Source organism: Coloeus monedula, assembly GCF_965178545.1.
Source record: "Coloeus monedula genome assembly, chromosome: 5".
Taxonomy (NCBI): Eukaryota; Metazoa; Chordata; class Aves; order Passeriformes; family Corvidae; genus Coloeus; species Coloeus monedula.
The window spans coordinates 25969289-25994980 of NC_138785.1; the positions used below are offsets into that span (position 1 = coordinate 25969289).

General features: G+C 42.6%; 1 protein-coding gene across 1 annotated transcript in view; it reads right to left on the reverse strand.

The window, feature by feature from the left end:
* The window catches only part of GLRB (glycine receptor beta), a gene marked incomplete at both ends in the record, with an annotated part of 44890 nt that extends 41468 nt beyond the window's left edge, over window positions 1–3422 (reverse strand). Inside the window, one exon of the mRNA XM_082281792.1 lies at window positions 3301–3422. Within this exon, the coding sequence (XP_082137918.1) occupies window positions 3301–3422 (122 nt within the window). The remainder of the gene's footprint in view (window positions 1–3300) is intronic.
* Between the last annotated feature and the right edge of the window lie 22270 nt (window positions 3423–25692).

The window sequence follows — 25692 nt, forward strand, 5'->3', positions numbered from 1 at the left end:
AGAGATCAAGTGACTAAATCCACCTGTAGCTGTATCAAAATCATCTGCATTAAGTATATGAAATTTCAAAATAAGCATTGTAAACAGAAGAATGTAATATAATTTTTTTTTTTCTCTTGAAGGGGTGGGCCTGATTTTTTTTTTTAAGATTTTCCATGGAAAAAAAAGGCAAAAGTTTGTTACTAAATCTTTGTACTTCATTGTACTATGCATCTGTGGAAGCCAGTTTCTCAGATTTATGGTGCAAAACTATCACATTTTAGGCCCAATATGTCAATTTCTTTGTTAATCAACAGAGATTCAGGAATCAGACAGAAGTATAATTACTCTATGTTTCATTTGGAAAGCCTGAGGTAAGAAGGAAAATGATCTAAATGTAAGATGTGAAATCTTACATCTGTTCTGAGCAAGCATTAAATCAAAGTAAGAACCAAATGATTAAGAATCAGCTTCAAGAAACCCTTCAATAAAAAAGCAGGGAAAAACAGTTTCAGGAATAAACGAAAATAAGATGGCAAATCAAGACACTATTACACAATGCACTGAGAAGTACAGCATCATGAATAATCACAAGTAAAAGGGTTTGTTCTAAGATACAAAATAGAATTTTCCTAATTTAAGGAAGCAAATATCTGTTTATGAGACAATAATGAACTTTTTATGGGGCTTCTAATCAACTTGTTTTCATCTTATCCTAGTAGTAGTTAATTTCATGCCAGAGGGGCACATTTGGCAAAAGGCTTGTATTCTGGAGAGCCATAAAAGTAAAAGTTCAAGTATCCTTAGGTTTTATATAAACAAATTCATGCTAAAGTCCCAAACCACTCTTATAGCCATCCATTTCTTAACATCAAATTAAGGAACTCGGGCAGCAATATCAGGTTCAGTATAAATTTCCTGGATAATGATTTGTATAGATTTGAATTTCATTACAAAGTTTGCAAGAAAAGACTGTTTTGTATACAACTACTAATGCAGTTTTTATTCTTTTGAAGAAGTAAAATTTAGCTTTTCACATGTTGAAAGGAAATAAAAGGCAATAATTTGTTACAATTAAGGTTTAAATTTTACTGCACCACTAACTTCAAATTAAAAGTGGATTAAGAGTTTAAGTTAAAAATGTACCGTTTCATTAGGAATCTGTACCATTCAATTTTATAAATGACAAAAAATCCTATTTTTTTTGGTGTGAAAAAGTAAAATGCATTCTTCTAAAATATTTCTCTTATGCTTTACTAGGAAATCTTTTATTTAGACACTTCCTTGAGTAGTTTTAGTCAACCCTTATAGTGTTACTTAATTCCCACTCCATCATGTTCTGGTTTGATTGTGAGGAAAGATTTTTTTGCTTTTTCCACAAAGGAAAAATTATTACTAGTAGGCAACCTCTTTTATAACAAAAAGTGTCACCAAATCAAGAAGTTTTGTGAAAGATCATTTAAAATAATGCTGATGATTGGAAGTTTGCCAACAGAAGCCTGAGTTAAGAGAGCATTAGGCAATTTCTCTGCCAGACAGAGCCGTCTTTCACTGCTCATTCACATGAGAGGTCTCCTAGATGCCAGCCACAGAAATAGCAAACCCACTACTACAAGTGGTTGTCTCTCAAGCTGTGAACTTCAGCCAAATAAGGTATGGGTAACTTGGTCACTATTCAGGAAATCGAACAGGACTCATTGCTACGGCAACTCTAGCCAGGGGCACTGCACAGTGCAACATCAGACAAGTACTGTATTCCCCCAGTATTTCTGCAGACAGCTTCAATGACAGCATGTATTCAATGCTTTTTCAAGTGTATTGGTGACAAATGACATTGTATTTAATGGTACCAAGAAATATAGGGCTTAAAATAGAACCAAACAAGAAAAATCCAATCACCTACTAAGATAAAATGACATTGCTGTTTCGAATTCTACTAAGACTAAGTCAAGAACAGGGGGAAATGCTGGCTATTTAAACAAGACCACAGAACACCTGGATTCAGTTCCCAGCTGCCTAACTCACTTTGCAAGGGCTTCTGTTCTGATGCCTGTCCTGGGAACCCTGACATTTCTCTCCTTGTTATAAACTCTCACAGCAGCTGAGACCAAAAGCCTCATTCAGAACTCAACTTTTAAAAGGGGAAAAAATGGGTAGGGACATTTCAGATGAGTCATGATCGCATTTGAGACATATCTTAATGTATTCTAAGGACAGATATAATTTTTTAGGTTTGATATAAAAAAAAAAGAAGGAAAACATGCACTACATGTAGAAACATTCTAAAATCTGGGATTACAAACAAACATCACTGTCAACATTTGAAAAGAGTGGTAACTTTAAAAAATATTACTTGAACAGTGATTCTGTCTGATTATTCCACTTTTTGTTTTGCTTTGTTTTTTCTTTGGAAAAAGTTGATTAATGTTAAATAGCCAGTCTAGCATTCTGTACCTCTTCTTTTATGGTCAAAGAAGAAATATGTTGTAAATTTGTCTAAACAATTTTATTATTTCAGTCATAGTGATTTTCTGCACTTACTGGCAACTTATCATAGTCCATCAATCTTTCCCTCAGATATTTACTATGTAACACTAAAAAATGAGTAAGACTGGCCAAGAAAACGATAAAAACAGCATCCACAAATAAAACTTTTGCATTTTCACATGGATCACAACCTAAAATGTGGTAAGCATTAGGAAGAGGGAGTATTTTTAACATCAAATAATCATAGGGGTCCAGAACACATTGTCTATTCAACTGGGCAATCATGGATTTTAATTTCTGTATTTTTATAGGGAGACTATTCCACAAGGGCATACTTTATAGCAACAATCAATCAATCCACCTCCATAAAAGTTATAGAACTGTAAATGATTGATTAAAGATGCTGAAGACCTTAGTTCTATTCACCATGCAGTAAGAACATGTGTAGAACAAGCCTTCTCTTACAGAACTAGCTAACCAGAAGCTGAATTTCAGCTCAACAGTTTCGCACCCTCCTTGCTTTCCTCAGTACACCTGCAACATGGGACCATGCTACTGTGTCCCCACAAATAGCAAGGCACTGGGTTGAAATCCACAAGAAAAGGAATCATTACTATTGATTAGATCTTCCCTTTCACTAAAACAGAGAACTTGCTGCAGAAGGAACACATTGACAGCCCTTAGCTATGATGCTGGTCAAACCCATTCCCACCACAGACCCCATCCTTTCAGCAGAAAGCACCACCTTCTACTTCAATTGCCACATAATTTCCACTGTTAAAAACAGGGCAGGATCACCATCATACAAAAGCATAAAAGAAAGCAGGAACATACGATGGACATAGATATTGCTTCTTTTTCCCCTTTCCTTTCTTTGAAGACTTCTCTTTGGAATAGACTTCTTCAACCCATATAGAGAATGAGATGAAAAGTAAAATTGCTAGTAAGAACTTCATCTTGAAGATTATGCTTCAGAGAAATCTTCAGTCTGTAGCAATAGAAAAGAAAGAGGTTTATGTTAGTAGGGCTGGAAATGGCAAAATGAAACACATACCTGCAAAAAGTAAACAAATTTTTCACGGGGAATGGACTTTTTGTTGTTCTTTGTTGTCCTGGTAGAAAGAATTTGTTCAGGTGTATCCCTGACATGGAACTGACTTAGGCAATGTCCAGAGAGTCAAGTAGCTTCCCAAAGTTAAGACTGACAGTGAGGAACAGATTTAAATGCAAGTTTGCTCCAGTGTGTTTAAGAAATGTGCTGTCCTTCAAAGATTGCCTAACCCAAAATACTCAGAAGCTTGGAAACAGGATTCCTCACCAGAAATGTCATACATCAACTGCATTAAATACAAAGTCAACCAGTCATGAAGCACGGCAAAGAACTGCAAGCTCTCTATGACCTTGCACATATAAAACAGCAACCATTTCAATGCTGGTTATGAGAAGGAGTATAAATATAATTTTATGTACAGAATTTAAACACAACTGTTTTGGATGAAGCATTTCCACTGCAGAGCCAGCACCGAAAGGGCCTTGCAAAGATGACTAAACACAACCTGCAATACTATGCTTTATTGCATTGTGCTCAGTTTAATATTTAAACTTCTGTGGGGCAAAAGCATGTACCCCAAAGGCCAGGAGCTGAGTTTGTGTTTAGCCAGAGCCAGCCCCACCTGCCCCTGGCCACAGCACTGCGGCACCCCAGGCATTTTCCATTTGTTTGCCATCCCACAGATAATTCCCAAGCATTTCCTTGGGCTAACGGAAATCTCGCAGATGCCTCAGAACCTGCTGCGTTTTTCACTTTTATTTATTTGGATTTTTTCCCCCCATTGTTTTTAAGGAGCTGTGCGCCTCTCTCTCTCTTCCCCCACCTCCGGGAGGCACCGGGATTCTTCAGCTCTCCCTTCCCCGGGAGCCGCAGCATCGCCACCCTCCCCCGGCCCGGCCGCTAAAGGTCGCGGGTCTGCCCCTGCCGCCACCGGCCCCTCGCCCGGCCTCGCGGCCCGAGGCCTCCCACCGGCACCGGGAAGGGAGCGGCCTCCGCGCCGCCGAGCGCTCCGCGGGGAGCGGGACGACGAGACGAGCGGGGCTCCCGTCGCGGCCCCGGCAGCACCCCCGGGCTGTGCCCCACCGCCGCCCGCCGCCGCCCCACGGGCGCTGGCCGAGGTGCTGACGGGGCTCGGCGGTGCCGCCCGGCGGAACGGGGCCCTCGAGCAGGACCCTCGATCCCCCGCCCGCCCCACCGGGGGCGCGGGCCCCGCCCGCACACGCGGCCCCGCCGCCGCCACAGCCGCGCCGCCCGCGCCCCGCGCTCACCGCCGGACGCTGCGATCCCCCCGCGCTCAGCGGCAGCGGCGGCGGCGGCCCGGGAGCGGGCGGGCCATGCCGCGGCCCGGCCGCAGCGACAGCGCGGCTCCTCCAGCGGCGCAGCGAGCCCCTACCTCCGGCGGTGCCTCCGCGGCCAGTGAGCATGTGCGGCGCCGCGGCGCTCCCCAGCGAGCACGTCCCGGAGCCCGCCCACACAGGGCACTGCGCGGCGGGAGGGGGCAGCGGGGCCGACCTCCGCACCCCCGGGCCTCCCGCCGCTGGAGACGGGACAGCGGCGAGGCGGTGGTGGTGGAGAACGGCGTGGCGGAGCGAAGCATCTCCTGGTCTCTGGCGGGAGGAGAATGCGTTCGATGGTGGTGTTGAGAGATACCTACTACAGTTGGCAGGAACAAGAGAATATTAGTGGAGAGGGGCTGAGTAGGATGAGGAAGAGGCAGTACAGTCTTGCACAGATTAGTAGAACGGTGGATCATGGGCCGAGGCCAATTTTATGAGGTTCAACAAGGCCAAGTGCTGGGTCCTGTACCTGGGTCACAAAAACCCTGTGCAGGGTTACAGGCGGAGGCAGAGTGGCTCCAAAGCTGCCCAGTGGAAAAGGACCTGGGGCTGCTGGTCAATAGCAGCTGAACATGAGCCAGCTGTGCCCAAGTGGCCAAGAAGGCCAATGGCATCATGGCCTGTATCAGCAATGGTGTGGCCAGCAGCACCAGGGCAGTGACTGTCCCCCTGTTCTTGGCACTGGTGAAGCTGTACCTTGAATCCTGTGTTCAGTTTTGGGCCACTCACTACAAGAAGGACATTGAGGTGCTGGAGTGAGTCCAGAGAAGGGCAACAAAGCTGGTGGAGGGTCTGGATAGTAAGTTCTATGAAGCTGAGAGAGGGGGGTGTGTTTAGCCTGGAGAAAAGGAGGCTCAGACAAGACTTTACTGCTCTCTACAACTTACTGAAAAGAGGTTGTATAAAGGTGAGGATCAGTCTCTTCTTCCAGCAGCCCCTTGAGAGGCCCAGGGAAGGGGCAGGAGGCAGCCCAGGACACCAGGGTGGGCAGGGAGAATTTGACAGCACACCTTTCACTCTCCACCACCGTATCTTGGCAAGAGCACAGATGCACCTACCAGGTCCAAGCTGATGTAGGGCCAAGGCATAGGCCCAGCTTCCTGGGATGAGGACCCCCTCCTTCACTCTTTTTTTTGTCCCACAAGCAGCCAGAGAGATAACCCTAGCATTGCTGATGCTCTCCAGATATGGCCATGAGAGTGGAAGTCATTCCTCTCTGGCCTCTGGATGCAGGTGATAGTAGGACATGGCTGAGTTGCCACATGCTCTGGCTTGGCATGTCACAGGATGAGTCCATGTGAGAACCTTCACATAACACACACTGAAAGCTAGCAAGGAAAGGAAAAGGTGTGCTGCCATCAGCATGTAGTGAGGACTACCTAGTTTAAGAGGGATTTAAAAAATTTCAGGGTGGTTGAACTCAGACATTAGTATGCACACTTTGTGCATGCAGCAGCACCTCCCCATCACTGCCAGCATTTTTCTACTAAAACCTCGCCCTCCCTCTCCCAAACGCCGAGGACAAGGCACATGGAACTGCTGTCCCACAGGGATGGGGATTCCTACCTTCAGAGACCCCTGCAGAAAAGCAGGTAGGTTGCAGACCCCATTTGAGGGTTGATTGTTCCCCCCTCCAAGATAGTGCTGTAGAGCAGGACCACGGCACAGCCCTGCTTATGTTAAAGCCAATGGAGCTTTAAAGCGGATGGGGTGGGGGGGGAAGGAAAGGCATGATTTGGTCAGAAAAGAGCATCCTGTGCGACAGAGCTCCAGCACTAACACTTGCTGCATTTGTGGTCCCTGTGGCAGTAAAAAGAGACGGTGGGATTTCCTCAGTTTGGGGAACATCCATAGAGCAGCTGAGGGCAGGAGCTCATGATGAAAAGAGAGAAGGTGAAACCTGAGGGATGGTGGGAACTGCAGCTGAGGCTCAGGAAGCCAGACAGGGGGTAATGCAGCACCTAACAAACCCCAGGAACAGCCTGGGCCTCCCTCCAACACTCTGGTTTCATTCCCCTCCTGCAGCTGGGGGAGCAGCTATGGCTTCTCTCCTCAGTCCGCTCCTTGCTTCTCCACTCATTCCTTCTCCCCACATTCCTGAGCTGTCACAGTGAGATGTGAAGAAGCAGCTGGTTTTGAACTGTTTCCAATGAGCTCCCTGCCCACAAATGTTAAGCTGAGCAGGCAGGTTGGGCTCCAGCTGTCTGGGGACAAAGGCAGCAGTATAGGAGGACCAGAACGGGCCCTCCACCTAAATTTTTTTTGACTGCTGAGTATGGGAAGGTTAGACTCTGTCTTGGACTCCTGAGATGTTGCTGTATGTGCTACTGCATCCACCGTAGAGTGCCTGTAAGTCCCAACACAGCTGAACTCACAGGCAGGGTCTTTGTTTTCTAGGTACAAACCCACGGAATAAACTAGCAATTGCCACAGGCCATACTCTCCCCTGGAAATGTTTCCTCTCCAAACCAAAAACTTACCCAAGGAACAGATAAGGCTCTATGGCTCTATGCCACACTTGCCAGTAACCTTTCTTTCATGACTTTGTTCAAAGACAGTTTCTTTTTCCTGAGAAGAGCTTAGCAAAAGTATTTTTCTATCGCAGCCCCTTTGAAGCAACGCATGTTGTAACACCTCATGCTGGGGCAAGGCAGGGACCAGTCATGGGCAGCAGCCCCTGGGGTCCCAGCCAGCTCCCCAGCCTCTGCCAGCCCAAAGCACCCACCACACCCCAAGGAATGCTCCTCCCCTCCCTTACCCTCCCCTCCCCTCCATCTCAGTTTTGCTGTCCTGTCCCACATGTGCTGGGGCTCGGCACCACTTCCAGGTCATCGTTCACCTGCAAGCTGGGGAGTGCCTGGAGGACAGGGGCAATTGCTTTGGCAGCTTCCCTGTGCCTGCCACAACATCAGGCACATGAGAGAATGGCAGCTCCTTCCGGGTTCCACTTTCAGCTGGGATGGCAATTCCCAGTGTTTCACCCTTCACAGCCTCCATCTCCTCAGCCAGGCAGGCTGCAGTTAAGCCACATGCCTGGGCTGGCTCTGGAGCAGAACTGCCCATGCAGAACTGAGACACCACAAGCCCCCATGCCAGCTTCCAGTTCCATATTCGTCCCTCACCCACACATCTGCAGAAGGGAACATGGCACCAGGAAGCAGATGGCAGTGGAGAAGGCTGATGATTAAATTCACTATTTTCTGTTAGGAAACTCCAACTTTTTCTTCCAACTGCAGCAAGCCTGACTGGGGCTTGCCCCCATGCATTGGGACACACAGGAGAAGCTGGCACGTCTCAGAAGGTGCAGAGCCCCAGCCCTGCTGGCAGGGAAGATCCCAGGACCTGTTCTTTGGTGGTTAGTACCCCAAAGCCATAAAACCCCCCTCAATTCACAACATTCCATGTGAGCTTCAGCAAAGGAATCACTCCTCCAACAGTCAGTCACAGCACATGCTGGGCTGCACAGTTGGTTGTTTTCTAATACCAAGAAACCACATTAAAAAAAACCAAAAGTATATGTTGCAGCCCAAACCAGAACAGTTCCTGTTTCAACCCAACCTGACCAAGTCCCACAGAGGCTGTTCATCCTGAGATAGGCTCTCCCATGAAGAAAGGGGAATCAAAAGCAGGTCAGCCCCAACCTCCCATAGGCATGTTTCCTGGCAGGGGAATGCATGGACAAAATAAATTTTAAAAAGAAAAAGGAGAGAGTTAGTTTTTCTCTTCTCCTTAAGCAAAAGAGTTTTTTGCAAGTGTTTTCAACTTTTGGCAACAACCAAAGTTAGATATTTTGGCTGGATACCCTCCACTTGCCACAGCAGTGACACCAGCTCTTTGTCCTGACTTGCTGTGAGCCTGATCTGCCTCTACCAGCTGCCCTGGCCTGGCTGCCCTTGTCCCACCATGGCCCCCATCCATTGCCAGCCAGACATGGTGGCACCATGGAGCAGGTTCTGGAGCCTCCACCCCACTGCTAAGGGCAATCTCTTCCATCAAAGCCCACAGGATGCTTTTCAGAAGCTTGGAAAGCCTGACCCACAGGGCGCTCATCCTCTGCCTTGACCTGCCAGGTTTCCACTGCTCCCAGGCAGAAGGATTTTTTTCTTAATTGCTGCCTGCATTTCCTCATAATTTCTTTTATTCCCCATTGCTGGGGACACAGAGCTGCTTCCATTTATCTCCAGAAACATTTGATTTCATTTTTCACTTGCTCCCTCCATCCTTGCCACTTCTGTTCATTTGCCTTTTAAGCAGAGCTCTACCCAAACCTGCACTACATTACTTCTCATGACCCAGATGTTTTACTATTATTTCAGTTCTTCTAAAGTTAATGTGCTCCTAACCCTGTTAGCTTAGAGCACTTGCTACAGACTCAGGAAAACCAGGACTGGGGCAAATCCAATCCCGAAGGGAGCGAAGAAGAAAGCTTGCTTTGGGCAGCAGGATCCATCTCGATCCATCGGGTATAGGCATTGGCAAGAGCTTCCTGATACAGGGCAATGCAGTGAAGATTCTATAGGAAAAGGCCTCTTCTTCTGCCTCTCACACTATAGAAGCTGTCCAAGGTCACAGACAACTGCTTTCCTACCTGGCAGCATCGTCTTGGCAGGCCAGCAGGGACAGAATAATCACTCCACCCCCACACTCCACACTTGCAAGAGGAAGCCAGAGCTGTCATTAATGCAAGACTCTGGAGGACAGCCTGCACACTGTTCAAATGTCCTATTGCAGTGCCGACTGAGCTGGCAGTGCCCAAATAGGAAGAAATGGAGAAAACAGTCTCATGAGAGAGCCTTCTACCACCAAGCCAGCTGATCATGAGTAACAGTCCAGCTTCTGCTGATTGGTTTTGGTCACATTGGTTTGTATTTCAGAGATCTTATTGAAGAGGAGTGAATGATATCTAAGTTTTACTAGTAAATGAATGTATAGGGACAGACACGCGTCTGTCTCAATATTCATTGTATTTCAGAGGGCAGAGGTAGACTTAACTATCTTTCCTCTGCTTGCAATTGCTGCCTTGTCCAGAGGAACTATCTGACCATGTTAAATTGTCTAATTCAGGAATAATTCCCATAAATTCCTGATCTTAGACAATATTTCCTAGAAAATAGTTTTGTAAACCAAATGCAAAATGTAACAAGACATTTCCTTGTGATCAGCCCAGGGACATTAATTGTGTCTTTAGTCTGCAGTCATGCATATCTGAAGGTCCAGCTCTGCTGTTCAATCACACAAAAGATACTTTGCAGCTGTATAAGATAGAATTTCTTTGGGTTTATTGCTCTTTTAAGTCTCATTAAGGTATTGAATTTTGTGTAATAACACTGTATATATTTCAAATAGCTTGTTTCAAACTTCTGGGGTTTTTTTTCAAGTGATTGATACAGCATTTAAAATAATAACAATAACATTAAAAAAAAAAAAAGGCAGAGGACTCAGAGATTAGTCCTGTGTATTCTGTAAAGGCACTTGTCTTAAAATACAGATTAAGATAATGCCCCTGCAGAAGGAAGAAAAGTAGGAGAACAAGCAGACTGGCCTGAGTGGTCACTAGACATCAGAAAAACCACCTAGGAAAAAGTGATTACAAGTTCTTTAGTCACAAAAATATATAACTCATAAAGCATCTACTTTTCTAGAGGAGGAATTATGACTGAAAACCAGAACTTCTAACGTCAAATAGCTGACCAAATTTTATTAGAGCCTTTACCAAGCTTTTTTCAGGAAAGCAAATATATATTTTTAAATTTCTGTTAACACAAGAACCCATGCATTGGCTTTCAGATTAATTCAGTTAAAAAGCCAGGGAGACAGAAGACCCAAATCAAATGAAAATCATATTTCCTTAGTTTCAATGCTCACCAAACTTGGGGTTTTTATACATTAATTTGATTTAATTCACACAATTAGAAAACACAATTTTAGAAAAGATTTCATATTCTGCAACCTTTGTAATTATAAAAAGGTTTTTTTTCAATCACCTTGAATTCAATCATCTTGATGGTTATGGTGATCACCCCAAAGGTTTAGAGATTTACAGGGCACCTAAAAAAGACTGATTTCCAAAGGATGATAACTCTTTCTTCTTCCTTCCTTCTCTATTATTGTAAAGAAGGGTATACATCCTCAGGTCATTGTAGGAAATAGGGACAAAATAGGTATTTGGTATGAAAAGTTCCTCCCATCTGGCACAAAAACTGTGGAAGTAACCTGATTTTGTTTCTTTAAAATGAAGACTAATGATTTTCCTTTCATTTTGAGATACAGGAATTTGAAGCAGCAAACCCAGCAGCAAACAAAATAGCAAACAGATGAACCATCAGATGAAGAATATTATTGTCTGTCCTCCTTAATGTTCCAGTTCCCTCATCTCTCTCTCCTTTACAGATACTGAGTATGACAGATGATCCTTACAGGGTTGATCTGGCAAATCTGACTGGAAAATTCAGACTACTATGCCCTGGTGGAGGCTCTAAAATTAAGACTTTTGAGAGAGCTGCACACACAGTGAAATGTCTCATTAAAATTAAATGAGAAAATTATTAGAAACCTGTGCCTCATCAAACATGTTAATGCTGGTAAGTGTATATATATATATATATGTTAGGCTTTATGTATCTGATAGATACAGAGCTTCTCAAAACAGCAATGACATACATTGATCATAATAGATATGACCATATTCATAATGCCTGTACTTCACAGGAAGCAGCCACATGTCTAATTGCTGTCATGGATTTATAGAAAATCGAGATCATACAAGATGCTGAAAACATGTTCCTTGCAGCCTTATGCATTTTATTGCTTACATTTACTATGTAGCTATGCCTTTGCTGACAGATCTCCACGTGCAAACCACTGTCAAGCTGTTTGTATGACCTCAAGATTTTTTGCCCTGTGGGGTGGTGCACACACCACTCCCCCAGCCCTGGCCACACTACAATCCCCGAAACACTCCCTAGGCCTCCGCCTTGAGGAGGTGCACCTGGAGCTTATCAGGAACACTGCTCCCAGGAACTAATACTGTCTAATGACCACCTGGACTGTAACAAACAGCCCTGGAAACTTGTTTTTCTTGTCTGAACAACCCAAGTGGGGTAATACTTTCATTATCAAATTTTCAAAGAAAGTTTCTGACCTGAATTGTGGCCCAGATGGAAGATTACTATGACTAAAGCCACTTCTCTTGTGATCCTAAAAACAGCAGCCCAAAGTGAGACCCTCTGAGCTCTCCCAGACCACAGCAGCTGTGACCAGTGACCTCCCTCTGCCTGGGACAGCTCTCAGAGCCAGTGAACTCTTGAGTTTGCTCTGTGCAGAGGATCACTGAACCATGACGATGGATCCTGGGCTCATACCCCAGCTCCCCGAGGTTCAACCCTGTGCCTGTTGAGAAGATGCAAAGGCATCTGAAATTATTACTTCACTGAACTCAAGGGTAATTTTTCACAGGTACCTTGTACAGACTCTGTCTGTGCATGCAAGTGTGAATATGCTGTAGCAAATTACTAGGAATGTTGCTCACCTAGATTCTTAAGTACTTTAGATTTGAAAGTAAGTTAGGCCTCTAAGTGAGTTACTGTTATGCTATAGCAAATTCTATATGAATCCTTCGTTAAGTTGTTGATCCTAAGTTACAGATTAAGTGCTGTTAAATTTAAGTGCTGTTAAGGTTAATGGCTGTTGAGCTTTCAGGCACTAACTGTTGGTAAAGGTCAGGCTCAGTTTAGCACGAGGGTCTACTCTAAAACTTGTGACTCAACAGGAGGGTCTTCTGTATTCTTCTTTACCCTTACCCATTCCTATCCTTTTCCTGCCCAACCTCCTCCCCTAAACTTTAAAATTTTTAAAGACTTTAAACTCTTTTTGCACATTGTAACACTCACAGTGTTAATAACTTTAAAAAAGTTTTGAACACAATTATATACCTATAATAGTGTTAAAAAACAACTAAATGTCTCTTGAAAATTACAGAGGCTCATTTTCTTCCTGTAAGATAATATTTTAGAAAGTTGAGATTGTCACACCAGTTTTGTGAGAAAAAAAATTAAATAAAAAGATACCTATTTGTCTGCATCCACATTTAACTCATATGCTCTCATTTAACCCCTATGTCTCAATAAAATGGTGTAATTAATTGGCTGAACACATTTAGTGCCATTGTGGATTCTTTTGTGGATTATACTGTCATTGAGGAATTGAGATACAAGTCAGTGGTGAAAAGGATTAGCCTGTCAGCTTCAAAGTTCTTAAAGGCAGTGTTTTTTCATGCATAAATGGTAGATGTAAATGACTAGTGAAGAGTTAATGCATGATAAGTAATTCTTATCAACATGCTACAGGCATGAACTGTATGCCTCATGAATAACTACGCCACAACTATATCTATACAAATTGATAAAGAATATAGCTTGACCTTGAAAAGAATCAGGAAGACAGTTATTACTGAGATGTCATTCAATAACACCTTCTATACTTTCTGCCACAGAAACACTTTCTGAAGGTACTTATTGCATGCAAAGTGCTATACAAAATTAAGTACCTGTCTTTATTTCCTCTACTTACATAATAAAAAGAAGAGACAGGTGCCTTGTTGGACGCATGGCAATTCCATCTGATAAGAGTTTTAAGCATGATTCAGTATTTCTCCTGGCTGACTATTTTGGAAAGGTATCTAGATGTTCCTGAGGACAAAAGCGAGGACAGCATGCAATATCACATTCAGATTTCCTTTTTGCCCACCATAGCATATGTATTCTACCTAAATCACACTGCTGATGTGCTTTACTGTAGTAGTTGCTCTTTACTTAAATTCTTCTTGATTTGCACTCAGTCTGAACAGCTGTCAGCTACCTGCTAGACATATGGTGCCAAAGGCCCGTAGGGCAAATTTCTTACAACCCACAAGATGCTCAGTTGCAGTCTCTGGAACACTTTTAGCACGCTGGCATGGTGTTATAATGAATTGCACCTATCCCAGGCTCCAATTCCAAACTGGACATGAGCCCCAAAACTGCTACCTAAAGAAAACAGATTCTTTCTACCTTTAAGAGACCTATTTCAGCAGAATCTCACTCTAAGGGCTTAGTTTGATTCTTAGTCTAAAAAATTGATATTCTCTATATTTGTGCTGACATATATGTCTGAACTTTAGAATCTGTCTCCTCATCCAGATTTAGCAATTCAGAAAAGGGACACTACCATAGTAATTGAGAGAATGTCTGGGTTACCACACCAGTGTGAAGGATCCATGCACGTTAAAGGATCTGCCTTAGGAGATCCTAAAAGGCGCTCTTAAATTTACCCTGGAATTAAAGCTCTGCTATTTTCTTTCAGAAAATGAGGAGAACTAGCAATGCCTGCCTGCTGATTGTTTGGGTAAGGAGTGAAATGAGGACTGTGAAATGTAGTAGAACCATTACCTGTACAGCAGTGGAAGTCCTGGAGAATGAATGAACTCAAAAAGAAGGACAGGTGCCTGAGGCACCAATGTCAGTATGTGACACACTATTTAAGGAGATATTTTTTGAGAATAGGAATGTTGGACGAAATTAGGCGTTGGAACAATAACTGTTATATGAACCCTCTTGGCTGAGCATACTTCTCAGAGGCTTGAATACAATTAAGCACAGAAGAAAGGCCATGTCCTTCTGGTTTGAAAAACACACTTCAGAGTAATAATAATTATATACTTGGTGCCTAGTTATTACACTTCATGGTTTCTCAGAAATTATCATAGCAACTAATAATTTCCAAAGTAGAAACTTCCAAAAATATGCTACCCAGAAATCCCTGTAGAAATATCCCATTCATCCTAAAAGGACAGCTTGTTATGGGAACAAGTATTTTACACATTTTGCCTGAAATGTACAGGGTAAATTACATACCTTACATCAATATTAAAAATCTAGCACTTCAAGAAACTTCAAGAAACTGTGCTGAACTGCTTATTTTTTTTATTTAAATGTCTAACTGTAAACAGAGATGCAAGAGGTTTTAGTATGGGTGGTCATTTGATATTAAAGAACATAGTGACCTCTTAATGCATCCTTAACATAATTTTCTCTCGTCTAAGACATTATCCTTCCTGTCTTGATGTAAGAGAGACTTATACATGCTAGTGGATATGACATCAGTGTTGCTGAAGAGAACTATTTTTTATGCTAGAAAAAATACATTCTTATTTCCAGATTGCATCTGATTACTGTTACATTTTTGCCTTTGCATAGGTTCACTGTTATATCAACTCAGGCCAGTCAGCAGAGCCATTCCCTTTAGTGTAATTATTCACATCCTTAAGTGTGTGTTGAAATGATTTTTTTGATTAATGATCTGTATTTTATGTTAGCACTTATCTTGAACATAGCAGTTAAAATCATAGATCCTGCAGTGACTCTAAATGCCAGACTAAATGAAAATATCCAGTTCTGAGCACCTAAAAGATTAGGACTGCGGTTTGTCTGCCCAGACAGATATATTTCATCAAAGTACCATTCAGTTTTTCTGTATGCAGAATGAATTCAGTAGTGTTCATGCAAAGACCATGCAGTCATTAAATATTTGATGAAGATTATCAAATGACTTCATAAAAGCAGCCATGCTACTTCAGACCACTGGGCCCCATAAAACAACATTTTGTCTGCTCTGATGGCCACAGGCAGGTGCCTAGGGAAGAGTATGGACAGGACAAGCAGATGTTACTTTTTACCCAAATATCTTTCTAAATTCCAACTGTTTTCAACTCAGGGGATGTCTTAATACCATTGTGAAAGTACATAGACCTTAGTATATTAGAACAAGGGGCACTGCTGCCCTGTCACTCCAGGATTAGGGATAGAATATGGGGAAGCTTGGGTACAGAGAGGAACTGTCAGACTGCAGAGAAAGTCTGAGACTGGCTGTTGCAACTGTCCAGTCTAGCATTATGGCTCTGCTCCAAGAAATAAATTCCCACAGGGCAGAAAAACTGGGTAGATAATAGCCAGAAATCCCATGGGATTCCCCAATGTCTTTATGACATTGTTTTCTTCTGATTAGCAGTACATGTCCATAAGTACTTGCCCCAGTTTTTCAATTTTTTCCCTATTTTTCTTGTTTCATAACCTAAACTCAACTCAGATTCACAAATAGAAGTGATTTTCAATCCTTATTCTGATCCTACCCTGCTTCTCCTGTGGTCTGCCCAGTAAGTTTGTGAAGAAAGATCTTAGGTTAGCATGCCAGCATCTGGATCCAAACATGCAGACTTCCAGTGAGACAGACCAGACAGTAACTATTCTGCTTTCCAGTGACTAGGAGAATGAAACTCTGAATCTGCCCTAAGCACATCTCAGAGAGGAGCCTCTAGAAGCTGTTTTCCATCTCATTAGAGTCCCTTGCTGCTGGATGTGCAGCTGACCAGCAAAAGGCCACAGAATCTGCTGAGACCACACTTAGGAAGGACCTGGTCAATCTCTTCATGACTGGCATGTGAACCAAAAGCTGAGACCAAGTCATGGGATCATATACCAACATAATGAACCAGTAAAGATGTCAGCAAACTGGACAGTGACTTTAGGAACAGCCACTGTAGTCGCTATATATAGCTGGTAGCAGCAAGGATAGCAGAAGTGTATCTCTAATGGGTTTTACAACATTTATAAGTCCCATTAATGTTCACCAATATCCAGGGAGGCCTCTTTTCTGATGGCTCATCTCATCTAGCTCCTTACAGCCAGAGAGAATCTGGAGGCTCTTAATTACTGACATTATTTACTGGTTATTTAATGGCCTAGATACTGAGGGTGATGTTTTCTGATGGAAAGGTGATAGTATAAATAAAATACATCTGAGGCAGATAGTCTCAAAATCACACAAGGAATAAATACTATCAGTGCTGCAGTTGCACTCCTCAGCTATGAAACTCAGGAAAAAATAGATTACAAGAGACATTTTGCTGCCATTCAGCCTCCTTTTGAATGTTTTGCCATGCTGCAGTGGTATGCTACAGTATGGTGTGATGCAAACACAGCATCTTGCTGTCCAGAGCAGTTTCATGCCTTTCCATCTATAGATCTCAGGCACATACCCCAAGCTGTCTGACCTCAGATTGCTTGGACCTTGTCTACCACACAAGCTGTCCTTGCTTTTCTCTCTGCTTCAGTCACTATGATCTCACTATATTCCTCTCTCTATTCCTATTATGGAGTTTCCAGTCCAGCCTCTCAGCACCCGCTCTAATCTAATCTTAATGACTACTGTCAGCCTATCCAATCCCACTCTCTGAGTCTTGCTTGAGGGCCTGAACACTAACGCAGAGCATGTGGAAGATATCAGGGCTCTCTCACCCATTGCCAGCATGGGGGACTCAGTTCCAAACTGCCTGGGTGGGCTCATCAGTGAAGCCTCGATTGGAATTAAGGACCTCTAGATAAAACAGTTTTAGACAACAGGCATAAAGGAGATGAGTTACACTGCTTAAGTTAGATGTTTAGGCTGGCAGTCACAAACTAGGAAGGTTGAATGGTGATTGAACAGCACTGGGCATTAGAAACACTGCCTAGGGGAGAGAGAACAAACTGTGGTGTTATATTGAGGTAGGAGCTGATGGTAAGGAGGTTGAATTAGCGCTAATAAGGTTCGAACTAGACCACATTTCCTTGTTTGCTTATGCTGAGATAGACAACACAGCCCAACCTTACTAAAGTTGAATGATTTCACTCCTGCTTTATTCACTTACAGTGCAGGCCAGTGTGCTGTCAGCGAATGGTTGCCTCGGTGTGTTTTGACAAGCCCATATTGTATGCTTCTTAGCACCTCATCTTTTAGGTGTACACAATTTGATGAAACAAATATGGTATGCCCTTTCCCTTTCTAGAATTTCACATTCCTCTTTTGCTCTCTTGGCACGATAGTTGAATAGAATTGAACCAGCATCAGGTTCACAGTTCCAGCAATGTCTTGTTTCCTGTCTTTAAATATGTGGCTAACTTCACAAATACTATTAATCAGATTAATAGCAATTCTCTGAATTTTCAGATCAGTAGCTAGGTTAGTCACTCCAAAAATGAAGTGACTTCCCTTTTTTATGGTCTTATTAAAATTACTTCAAGTACTGTACCCTTTGCATAGAATGGATATAAGGGTACTTATATCCAGTAACAATAACTCTGCTGTTTATTTTATTAAATATATCAAAATTAACTGAACAGTTCCCTTTAATAAGTACCTTGGCTTGGAGCTTTGCAGAGATATAGATCACAGCAAAACATAGAAATCTTGAGATGATCACTGTGATTTGCTAAGAATGAAAAAGATGTAACTGATATTACTCTATGCAACACATTATCATTATCTCTGAAATGCTCCAGTGAATTTTTTCAACAAACCAAACAAAAAAAGAGACCTGATGACTTGTTCAAAAGCATGGACAGCCCTTGCTCAGCCACAGTTAATAAAAAAAAATCCCTTTTAGTACATGTATTTTTGTACATGTGAACCAGGACTTCGTGCTCTAGTTATGGAATATTTTTGTCAGTATAGATTAAAGGATTTTTAAATTGTTTTTCTTGTCTTTCAAAACAACTTTGTTGCCAGTCAGCTGTTTACAGTACAAGTTCAGAGCAAGAGTTTTGTTATTAAAGTGGTGGGAAATAAACAAATGCAAACATTAAAGTGCAAAGAAATGTAACCAAAAACTTTTATTAGCTTAGCCAGAAAAAAGGTCACATAAAAAAATCTTAATTTAAAAAATGTATTTTTTCTGTAAAACTAGACACTGATGTTTACTGATGATTCAGTCCAAATACGAGTTGCATGTGCAATTTGATTGACAAAACACCTCGCCCACACCTCGGCCTGCTCTGACCACAAGTCAATTGTGTGGAAGGAGATCCAGCCATCCAAAGCAGCCCCAACTCTGTCCACCCAGGCATCTCCCATCCAGATCTGCTGGGAAACAGTGCTGCTGGCCACTGAGGTTTAGCAAGAGATGATTGCTAGCTCTGCTAGCACTGCTTTCTTCCTCTGTCAAAGGGGAAAGCCACACAAAGCTAAGCTGTTTGACTTTGCCTTGGGACAGAGCTGCAATCCTCATATATCCCAGCAGTGGTTTCAGCTCAGAAGTGAGGTCAGGTTTTGTCATTTCCTGAATGAACTCAAACCCTGCCTGGGATCTGATTTAGACAGTAAGGAAAAAAGAAAAAAAGCCAAACCAACAAAAAATCAACTATGGGGTGTAGGAGGAGGGAGAAGGGAGCACATAAAAGGAAAAAAAGGAGAAAAAAGAAAAAATGGAAACAAAGGGGAAAGGGGCAAAGGAAAAAAAATCAGTCTTCCCAGACCAGACCCTGGAATATAAATGGAGCCCCTATACATGCCCTTTTTCCCTTGACTTGATAACTGAGGCTATCCACATCGATGGGGAGAGAGTCTCCCCAGTCCTGTCTGTTTGTTTGTTTTCTGAGATGAGCTAGCAGGGAAATTCCTATTAGTATTTTCTTTACTAAATCTCCCCAGGACTTCCATGAGATTCACCTTGTTTTCACTGCCTTGGTGAGCATTAAGTCTTCAAAAGCTATTACTGTCAGTGTGTCATAAGAACAGCATCTTTCTGGAGAAAAAACTTTAAGTCTTACCTTTCCCATAATACATCTGTCCATAGATTCTTGCTCTCCTTAAGAAGCTCAGGAATTTCCTTGGTTCTGACCAAGTATAGATCTCCATTCATGGGTATGAACCAGGCTGTGATTTGGGCTTCACTCTTAGGCTGCTGCAAATTGGAGACATTCTTTAGATGTGTGGTTCCTGACTGGTGGCTGAAGTGAAAATCCTATTTTAAAGGACACTAAGGTGTTGCACTGACATTACTAAGTGGCGCAGATATGTTGTATTTCTGTATGGTCTTAGGACTGTGTATGTCTTTTTCCAAAAAATTATATTTGTGCAAATGTCTGTCTGTAGGCACACACTGCACACGCATGAAGAGGTAATGCTGCAAGTGAGGTGAGCCAAGGGCACTCTGATAAGTGGCTTCAACCTTGGTTCCACCAGGGGAAAAGCCATTTCCCAGCACGCTGGTCACACACTCTGGCACATCCTGCAAGACTCTAATTGTAAGTGCAAGGCATATTCGACCCCTCTGGTACTCTAAATAACAAATGTGCAGCTATTCTTCCCCCAGAGCAAAACAGTCATTTTTAGTTAACTTCACATTAGCCATTTAGTGTCAGTAAAAGAAAATACCAGCTCTTTATCTGTTTCCCCCAAGACTGTGGGATACAAGTAACCTATTAGCATCCAGCCAGAATGGGTTTATGAAAGGCAGGTCCTGCTTGACCAGCCTGATCTCGTTCTCTGACAAAGTGACCCACTTGGTGGATGAGAGAAAGGGTCTGAATGTTGCTGACCTGGAATTCAGTAAAGCCTTTGACACTGTTTCCCACAGCATTCTCCTGAAGAATTTGGCTGCTCACAGCTTGGACGGGTGCATGGTTCTCTGGGTAAAAAACTGGCTTGATGGCTGGGCCCAGAGAGTGGTGATGAATGGAGCTCCATCCAGCTGGCAGCTGGTTACCAGTGGTGTTCTCCAGGGCTCAGTATTGGGGCCAGCCCAGTTTAATATCTTTATCAATGACCTGGACGAGGGGATCGAGTGCACCCTCAGTCAGTTCACAGATGACACTAAGCTGGGTGTGAGTGTTGATCTGCTGTAAGGTGGGAAGGATATACAGAGGGATATGGACAAGCTGGCTCATGGGCCGATTTTATGAGATTCAACAAGGTCAACTTCTGGATCCTGCACCTGGGTCACAACAACCCTGTGCAGGGCTACAGAATGGGAGCAGAGTGTCTGGAAAGCTGCCCAAAAGACTCTGGGGCTGCTGGTCAACGTCCAGCTGAACATGAGCCAACGAGTGCCCAGGTGGCCAAGAAGGCCAATGGCATCCTGGCTTGGATCAGCAATAGTGCAGCCAGCAGGACCAGGGCAGTGACTGTCCCCCTCTACTCAGAGCAGGTGAGGCCACACTCTAAGTCCTGTGGCCAGTTTTGGGCCCCTCACTACGGGAAGGACTTGGAGGTGCTGGAGTGTGTCTAGAGAAGGGCAATGGAGCTGGGGAAGGGTCTGAGGTACAAGTCCTATGAGAAGCAACTGAGGAAGCTGGGGATGTTTAACCTGGAGAAAAGGAGGCTCAGAGGAGACCTTATTGCCCTTTATAACCACCTGAAAGGAGGGTGTAGTCAGGTGAGGGTCAGTCTCTTCTCTCAAATAACAAGCAACAGGACAAGAAGAAACAGCCTCAAGTTGTGCCAGGGGAGGTTTAGATTGGAAATTAGGAAATTTTCTTCACAGGAAGGGTTGTGAAGTTGCCCAGGGAATGGTTGACTCACCATCCCTGAAGGTATTTAAAAGACACATGGATGTTCAGTATGAACTTGGGAGTGCTGAGTTAATGGTTGGATTCAATAATCTCAGAGGTCCTTTCCAACCAAAATGGTTCTATGAAGTGTACCACAGCTAATGGTTTTCTCTTTAAAGTTACTGCAGCCACACTGAATTATATGTCAGGAAGATAGTCACAGTCTTTATGAATACTGTCTTCTTGATAGATAACCAAGAGACACATTAATTTCCTCCAGCACTGTTTCTCAGTGAAAAAAAAACCTAGCTGTGCACAGGCACTAGCTTAATTTTGAATTAATTTTCAAAAAGTTTGTTTGGAATTCATATTAAAGTCGGGAAAATATGTTCTTTTGGTCTACAAATGTTTACATTCTTTGTTTTACACAGAAACTGTCGCTATCCTGACACCAAACTAATTTTTCTTAATGGACTCAATCCACTGTCAGCAAAATCAATGAAGTGCATTTTTCATCAGTCTTAATGGGATCTGGAAAAGGGCCCATGTTTCTAAATAAAGCCAAATACTGGGCTGATTCTGTATTCTGTTATACCCATGCAAACTGGAAATCAGCCAGTTGGCAACTTCTTTTTTCTTTCCTTCTCTTTTGTGTTTTTCAACAGAAAAAAAATCCCGCTTTATTAGGGTGAAAAAGGTAGATGCACAAGATGACAAGGATGAAACTGCAGTTCCCTTTTCAAGTGATGTAATGCTTGATTTGTATGCCTCAGCTCAGAAGGAGATTTGTAAATTACCCAAATTTCAGCATCTTGAATAATTTGCAGCAGTGTTGGGGTTGATCTGACTTAAATGTGGCTGCCCACATACTCAAAGAGCCTTTTCTATTGCTGACTATTGGCTGAGTATAACAACACTCAAACAATATTTCTTATGTGGCACCTATATACAAGGCAGGCGAATGTAAAGTAAAGCTATCACATCTGTTCTGCTCACCCCTTGTCCGTGGAGACTTTCTTCATTTATTTGCTTTGGCAAAGTAAAGAGATTTTTGCACAGTCTCTGGCATCTCCATGTATGTAAAGATATCATAACACAATCCCAGAATTTGACAAACAGGTGGATTATGACAGTGGCTTAAACAGCATACAGCTTTAAAAGCAAGAATGACAGTCTGCTTAGTTTTCAAATAATGGCAGTTTTCTAAACAATTCCTCACACATAAAAATGGCAGAAACCCCTCTGTGGCCGAGAACATGGTTGCCAATGACCTCATTACAGTTACCTCAGAAAATAGGAAAAGACAGTGCAGTACCTGGTAGAATTCCTTTCTCCTCTATTCTCTGCCAAAATTGCTTCTCAAATTTAGGAAATGTTTAGCTCTCATGTTTTAGATCTGGAAAGGTAAATAGTAACTTTCCCTGCTTTATAAACTGTATGAGATTAAATCATTCACAGCAGACAGATAAAGTGTAGTTTCAATACCTCTCCTTCATTCTCTGAGTTTGTCTTTGAAAAGGAGGGTGATTGCCATAAAAAACCTCACAGGAAAATAATGACACTTATGTACTCTTTTTTGTTGAGTATCTACCATATATGAAGAAAGAGAGATCCTTTTTGCCTGTGTCTTGGACAATGTGCAGCTTATACAAAGAGGAATGGTTAAGACTTTAAAGAAACCACTGTCTACAGGAAGAAAAATGAATATGGTAGAAATCACAGCTAAAATGCAAACTGGTGTGGGAGATTAGCAGACAGAGAAGAGCAGGCCTCCAAGGCAGGCAGGCACTGATTTATCTTGCAATCCTTTCACGTGGCAAAGAGCACAAGCAAATACTTCCTTCCATCCTTAAGGCCATATGACCACCAACAGATTCTACCTGTATTGTTCTGCATTTATCTGTTAAAGTGTTCTCAAAAAAAAAAATATGATAAGGTCCCATTTTTAAGCAGGAATAAATGAAATAAAAGTACAGCCCTAATTCTTCTATCACTACTACATTCCCCACTTTTGAGCCAGCAGGTTACTCCTGTTGATGTCCATAAGCATTGTGTCAGTAGAGCAACCAGAAAGAGTATACACAGAGACCTGTTCTTTAACACCTTTCACAACTGCAGCCATCCTTTTGGAAGAACAGGTAGTGTTAAAGAAATCCATGCCTGCTCACAATGCCATTCACCTGCCTCCACTGTTGACACTTGGCACTGCCTATGGCCAGTGGGCAGTCCCCATCTTCTGCACAGGTTCAGTTCAAAACTTGCAGGCTCCAGTGGACACAATTGTGTCATTTCAAAGACAAACACAGACACATTTTAATAGTTTGGAAAATGTGGCTGTACAAGAGGCTCTGCTGTAATGCTTGGTAGAGACTTACAGGGTCAGAGCATGTTCAATGAAGTTCCTGGAAATTTTTGTTTTAGTTGTGTTTCAAAGGCTATAATAATTAAATAAGCAGCACAAACATCAGTATGATCAATACGAAATCAGTTATGGATTATTTTTCTCTCCTTGGGTATTAATCATTAGTTGGATAAACCTTAGAAGTATAGAATACATACCTTTCCCAAGAAGAAAATGAGAAAAAGCTTTGATAGAAACACAATTTAGAAATACTTTACAGAATACCTATCTATAGGGCTGCAGGCTGAGGGAGACATTCTCAGGCAGTTGTCATTATGGTGATATGTCTTTGGCCTCCAAAATGGGAGTTTACCAGTTCAAGTTACCAAATTTTCTGACTTCTATCTTGAATGGAATTCAAGAGAAACTAGACCCCAATTAGAGATAAGTCCTACTTAGTCAGAAAGCACTATTGTTTGGGCTGTCAGGCTGGCTGATGGATTTTCTCATGTACAAGAGTTATGTTTCATCAGCTAGTTTAATTCTTACAGTGACAATTTAATACATTTAATTTAATACAGTTTTTAATAGTGTTTTTTGTTGTGGTTTTTGGGTTTTTTTTGACTCACTAACCGGATTTATAACCTATTTCTTTTGCTCAAAGTTAAAAACATTTTGCTTGCTGCTAGGCCTGAGTTTGGCTGCACGTTTAATACACAGTACATATTTCATCAACACATGCTCCATCTCTTTGTTATTTGGAGCATTACACTTATCCTTTCCTGATAATTAACCCTCCGTACCTCTTGTTTTCCATGGTAAAAAAAAGAAAGTGATGAATGATGCAAGGCCCCACCAGTGACAGAACTTTTCTGTATGGAAGTACTAACTCATTCCAGTGCTTTCTAAGATATGAGGCAACATTTTAAAAGGCACACAAATAATTTGGCTAGATATTTTTTGATTTTTTTAAAGATTGCATTGTGATATATACCTTATGATATGGTATTTTTATTTAACATGATTTGATTATTTTCTTTATTCAAAAGCTTAAGAATTCTGAAAATGAGCTTCTATTGATATGGGAATTCAAAGTGTCTTTTAGTATATATTTTACAGATTATATTTAGTTTAGATCACACTCTCAGAAAAAAAAGAATAACTGTTCGATGCTTAAATTCTATTAGAATTAGTTATGTTTAAATAAAAAACCAAGGTCACTTCTCTCACACGTGCACTTTAGAGATGATCCTTGGCATAATCTATGAATTTATATTAATTGAAAGTGGTAGATAAAAGTACAATCTCAGATTTTTGTAATATTAGAGTGCGGCTGACTTTGTAACCCTGATAGATAGTGTTGTTTGTAGAGCAGTCCATCCTAGTATTCATTATTGGTCTTGACCACAGTATCATGGAATACCTTGAGTTGGAAGGGACCCACAAGGATCACTGAAGTCCAACTCCTGCCGCTGCACAGGACAGCCCCAAGAATAACACCATGAGCCTGAGAGCACTGTCCGAATGCTTCTTGAACTCTGTCAGGCTGGTGCTGTGACCACTTCCCTGGGGAGCTGTTCCAGTGCCCAGCCACCCTCTGGGTGAAGAACCTTTTCCTAATATCCAACCTAAACCTCCCTGGCACAATTTTAGGCCATTCCCTTGGGTCCTGTCAGTGGGCATCACAGAGAAGAGATCAGTGTCTGCCCTTCCTGTGCCCCTCTTGAGGAAGTTGCAGACTGTGATGAGGTCTCTCCTCAGTCTCCTTTTCTTCAGACTGAACAGAGCAAGTCACCTCAGACACTCCTCATACAGCGTCCCCTCAAGGACCTTCACCATCTTTGTTGCCCTCCTTTGGACACTGTCTAATAATTTAATATCTTTCTTATACTGTAGCACCCAAAGCTGCCCCCAGCACTGGAGGTGAGGCCACCCCGGTGCAGAGCAGAGTGGGACAAGCCCCTCCCCTGCCCTGCTGGCGATGCTGTGCCTGATGCACCCCAGGACACGGCTGGCCCTCCTGGCTGCCAGGGCACAAAGACTCACATTCAACTTGCCAAGGACCCCCAGACCCCCAGGTCCCTTTCTGCAGAGCTGTTGTCCGGCCTCGTGTTCCCTTGGTGTCAAGCACAAATTTTAGTCTGAACCAAAATTCAG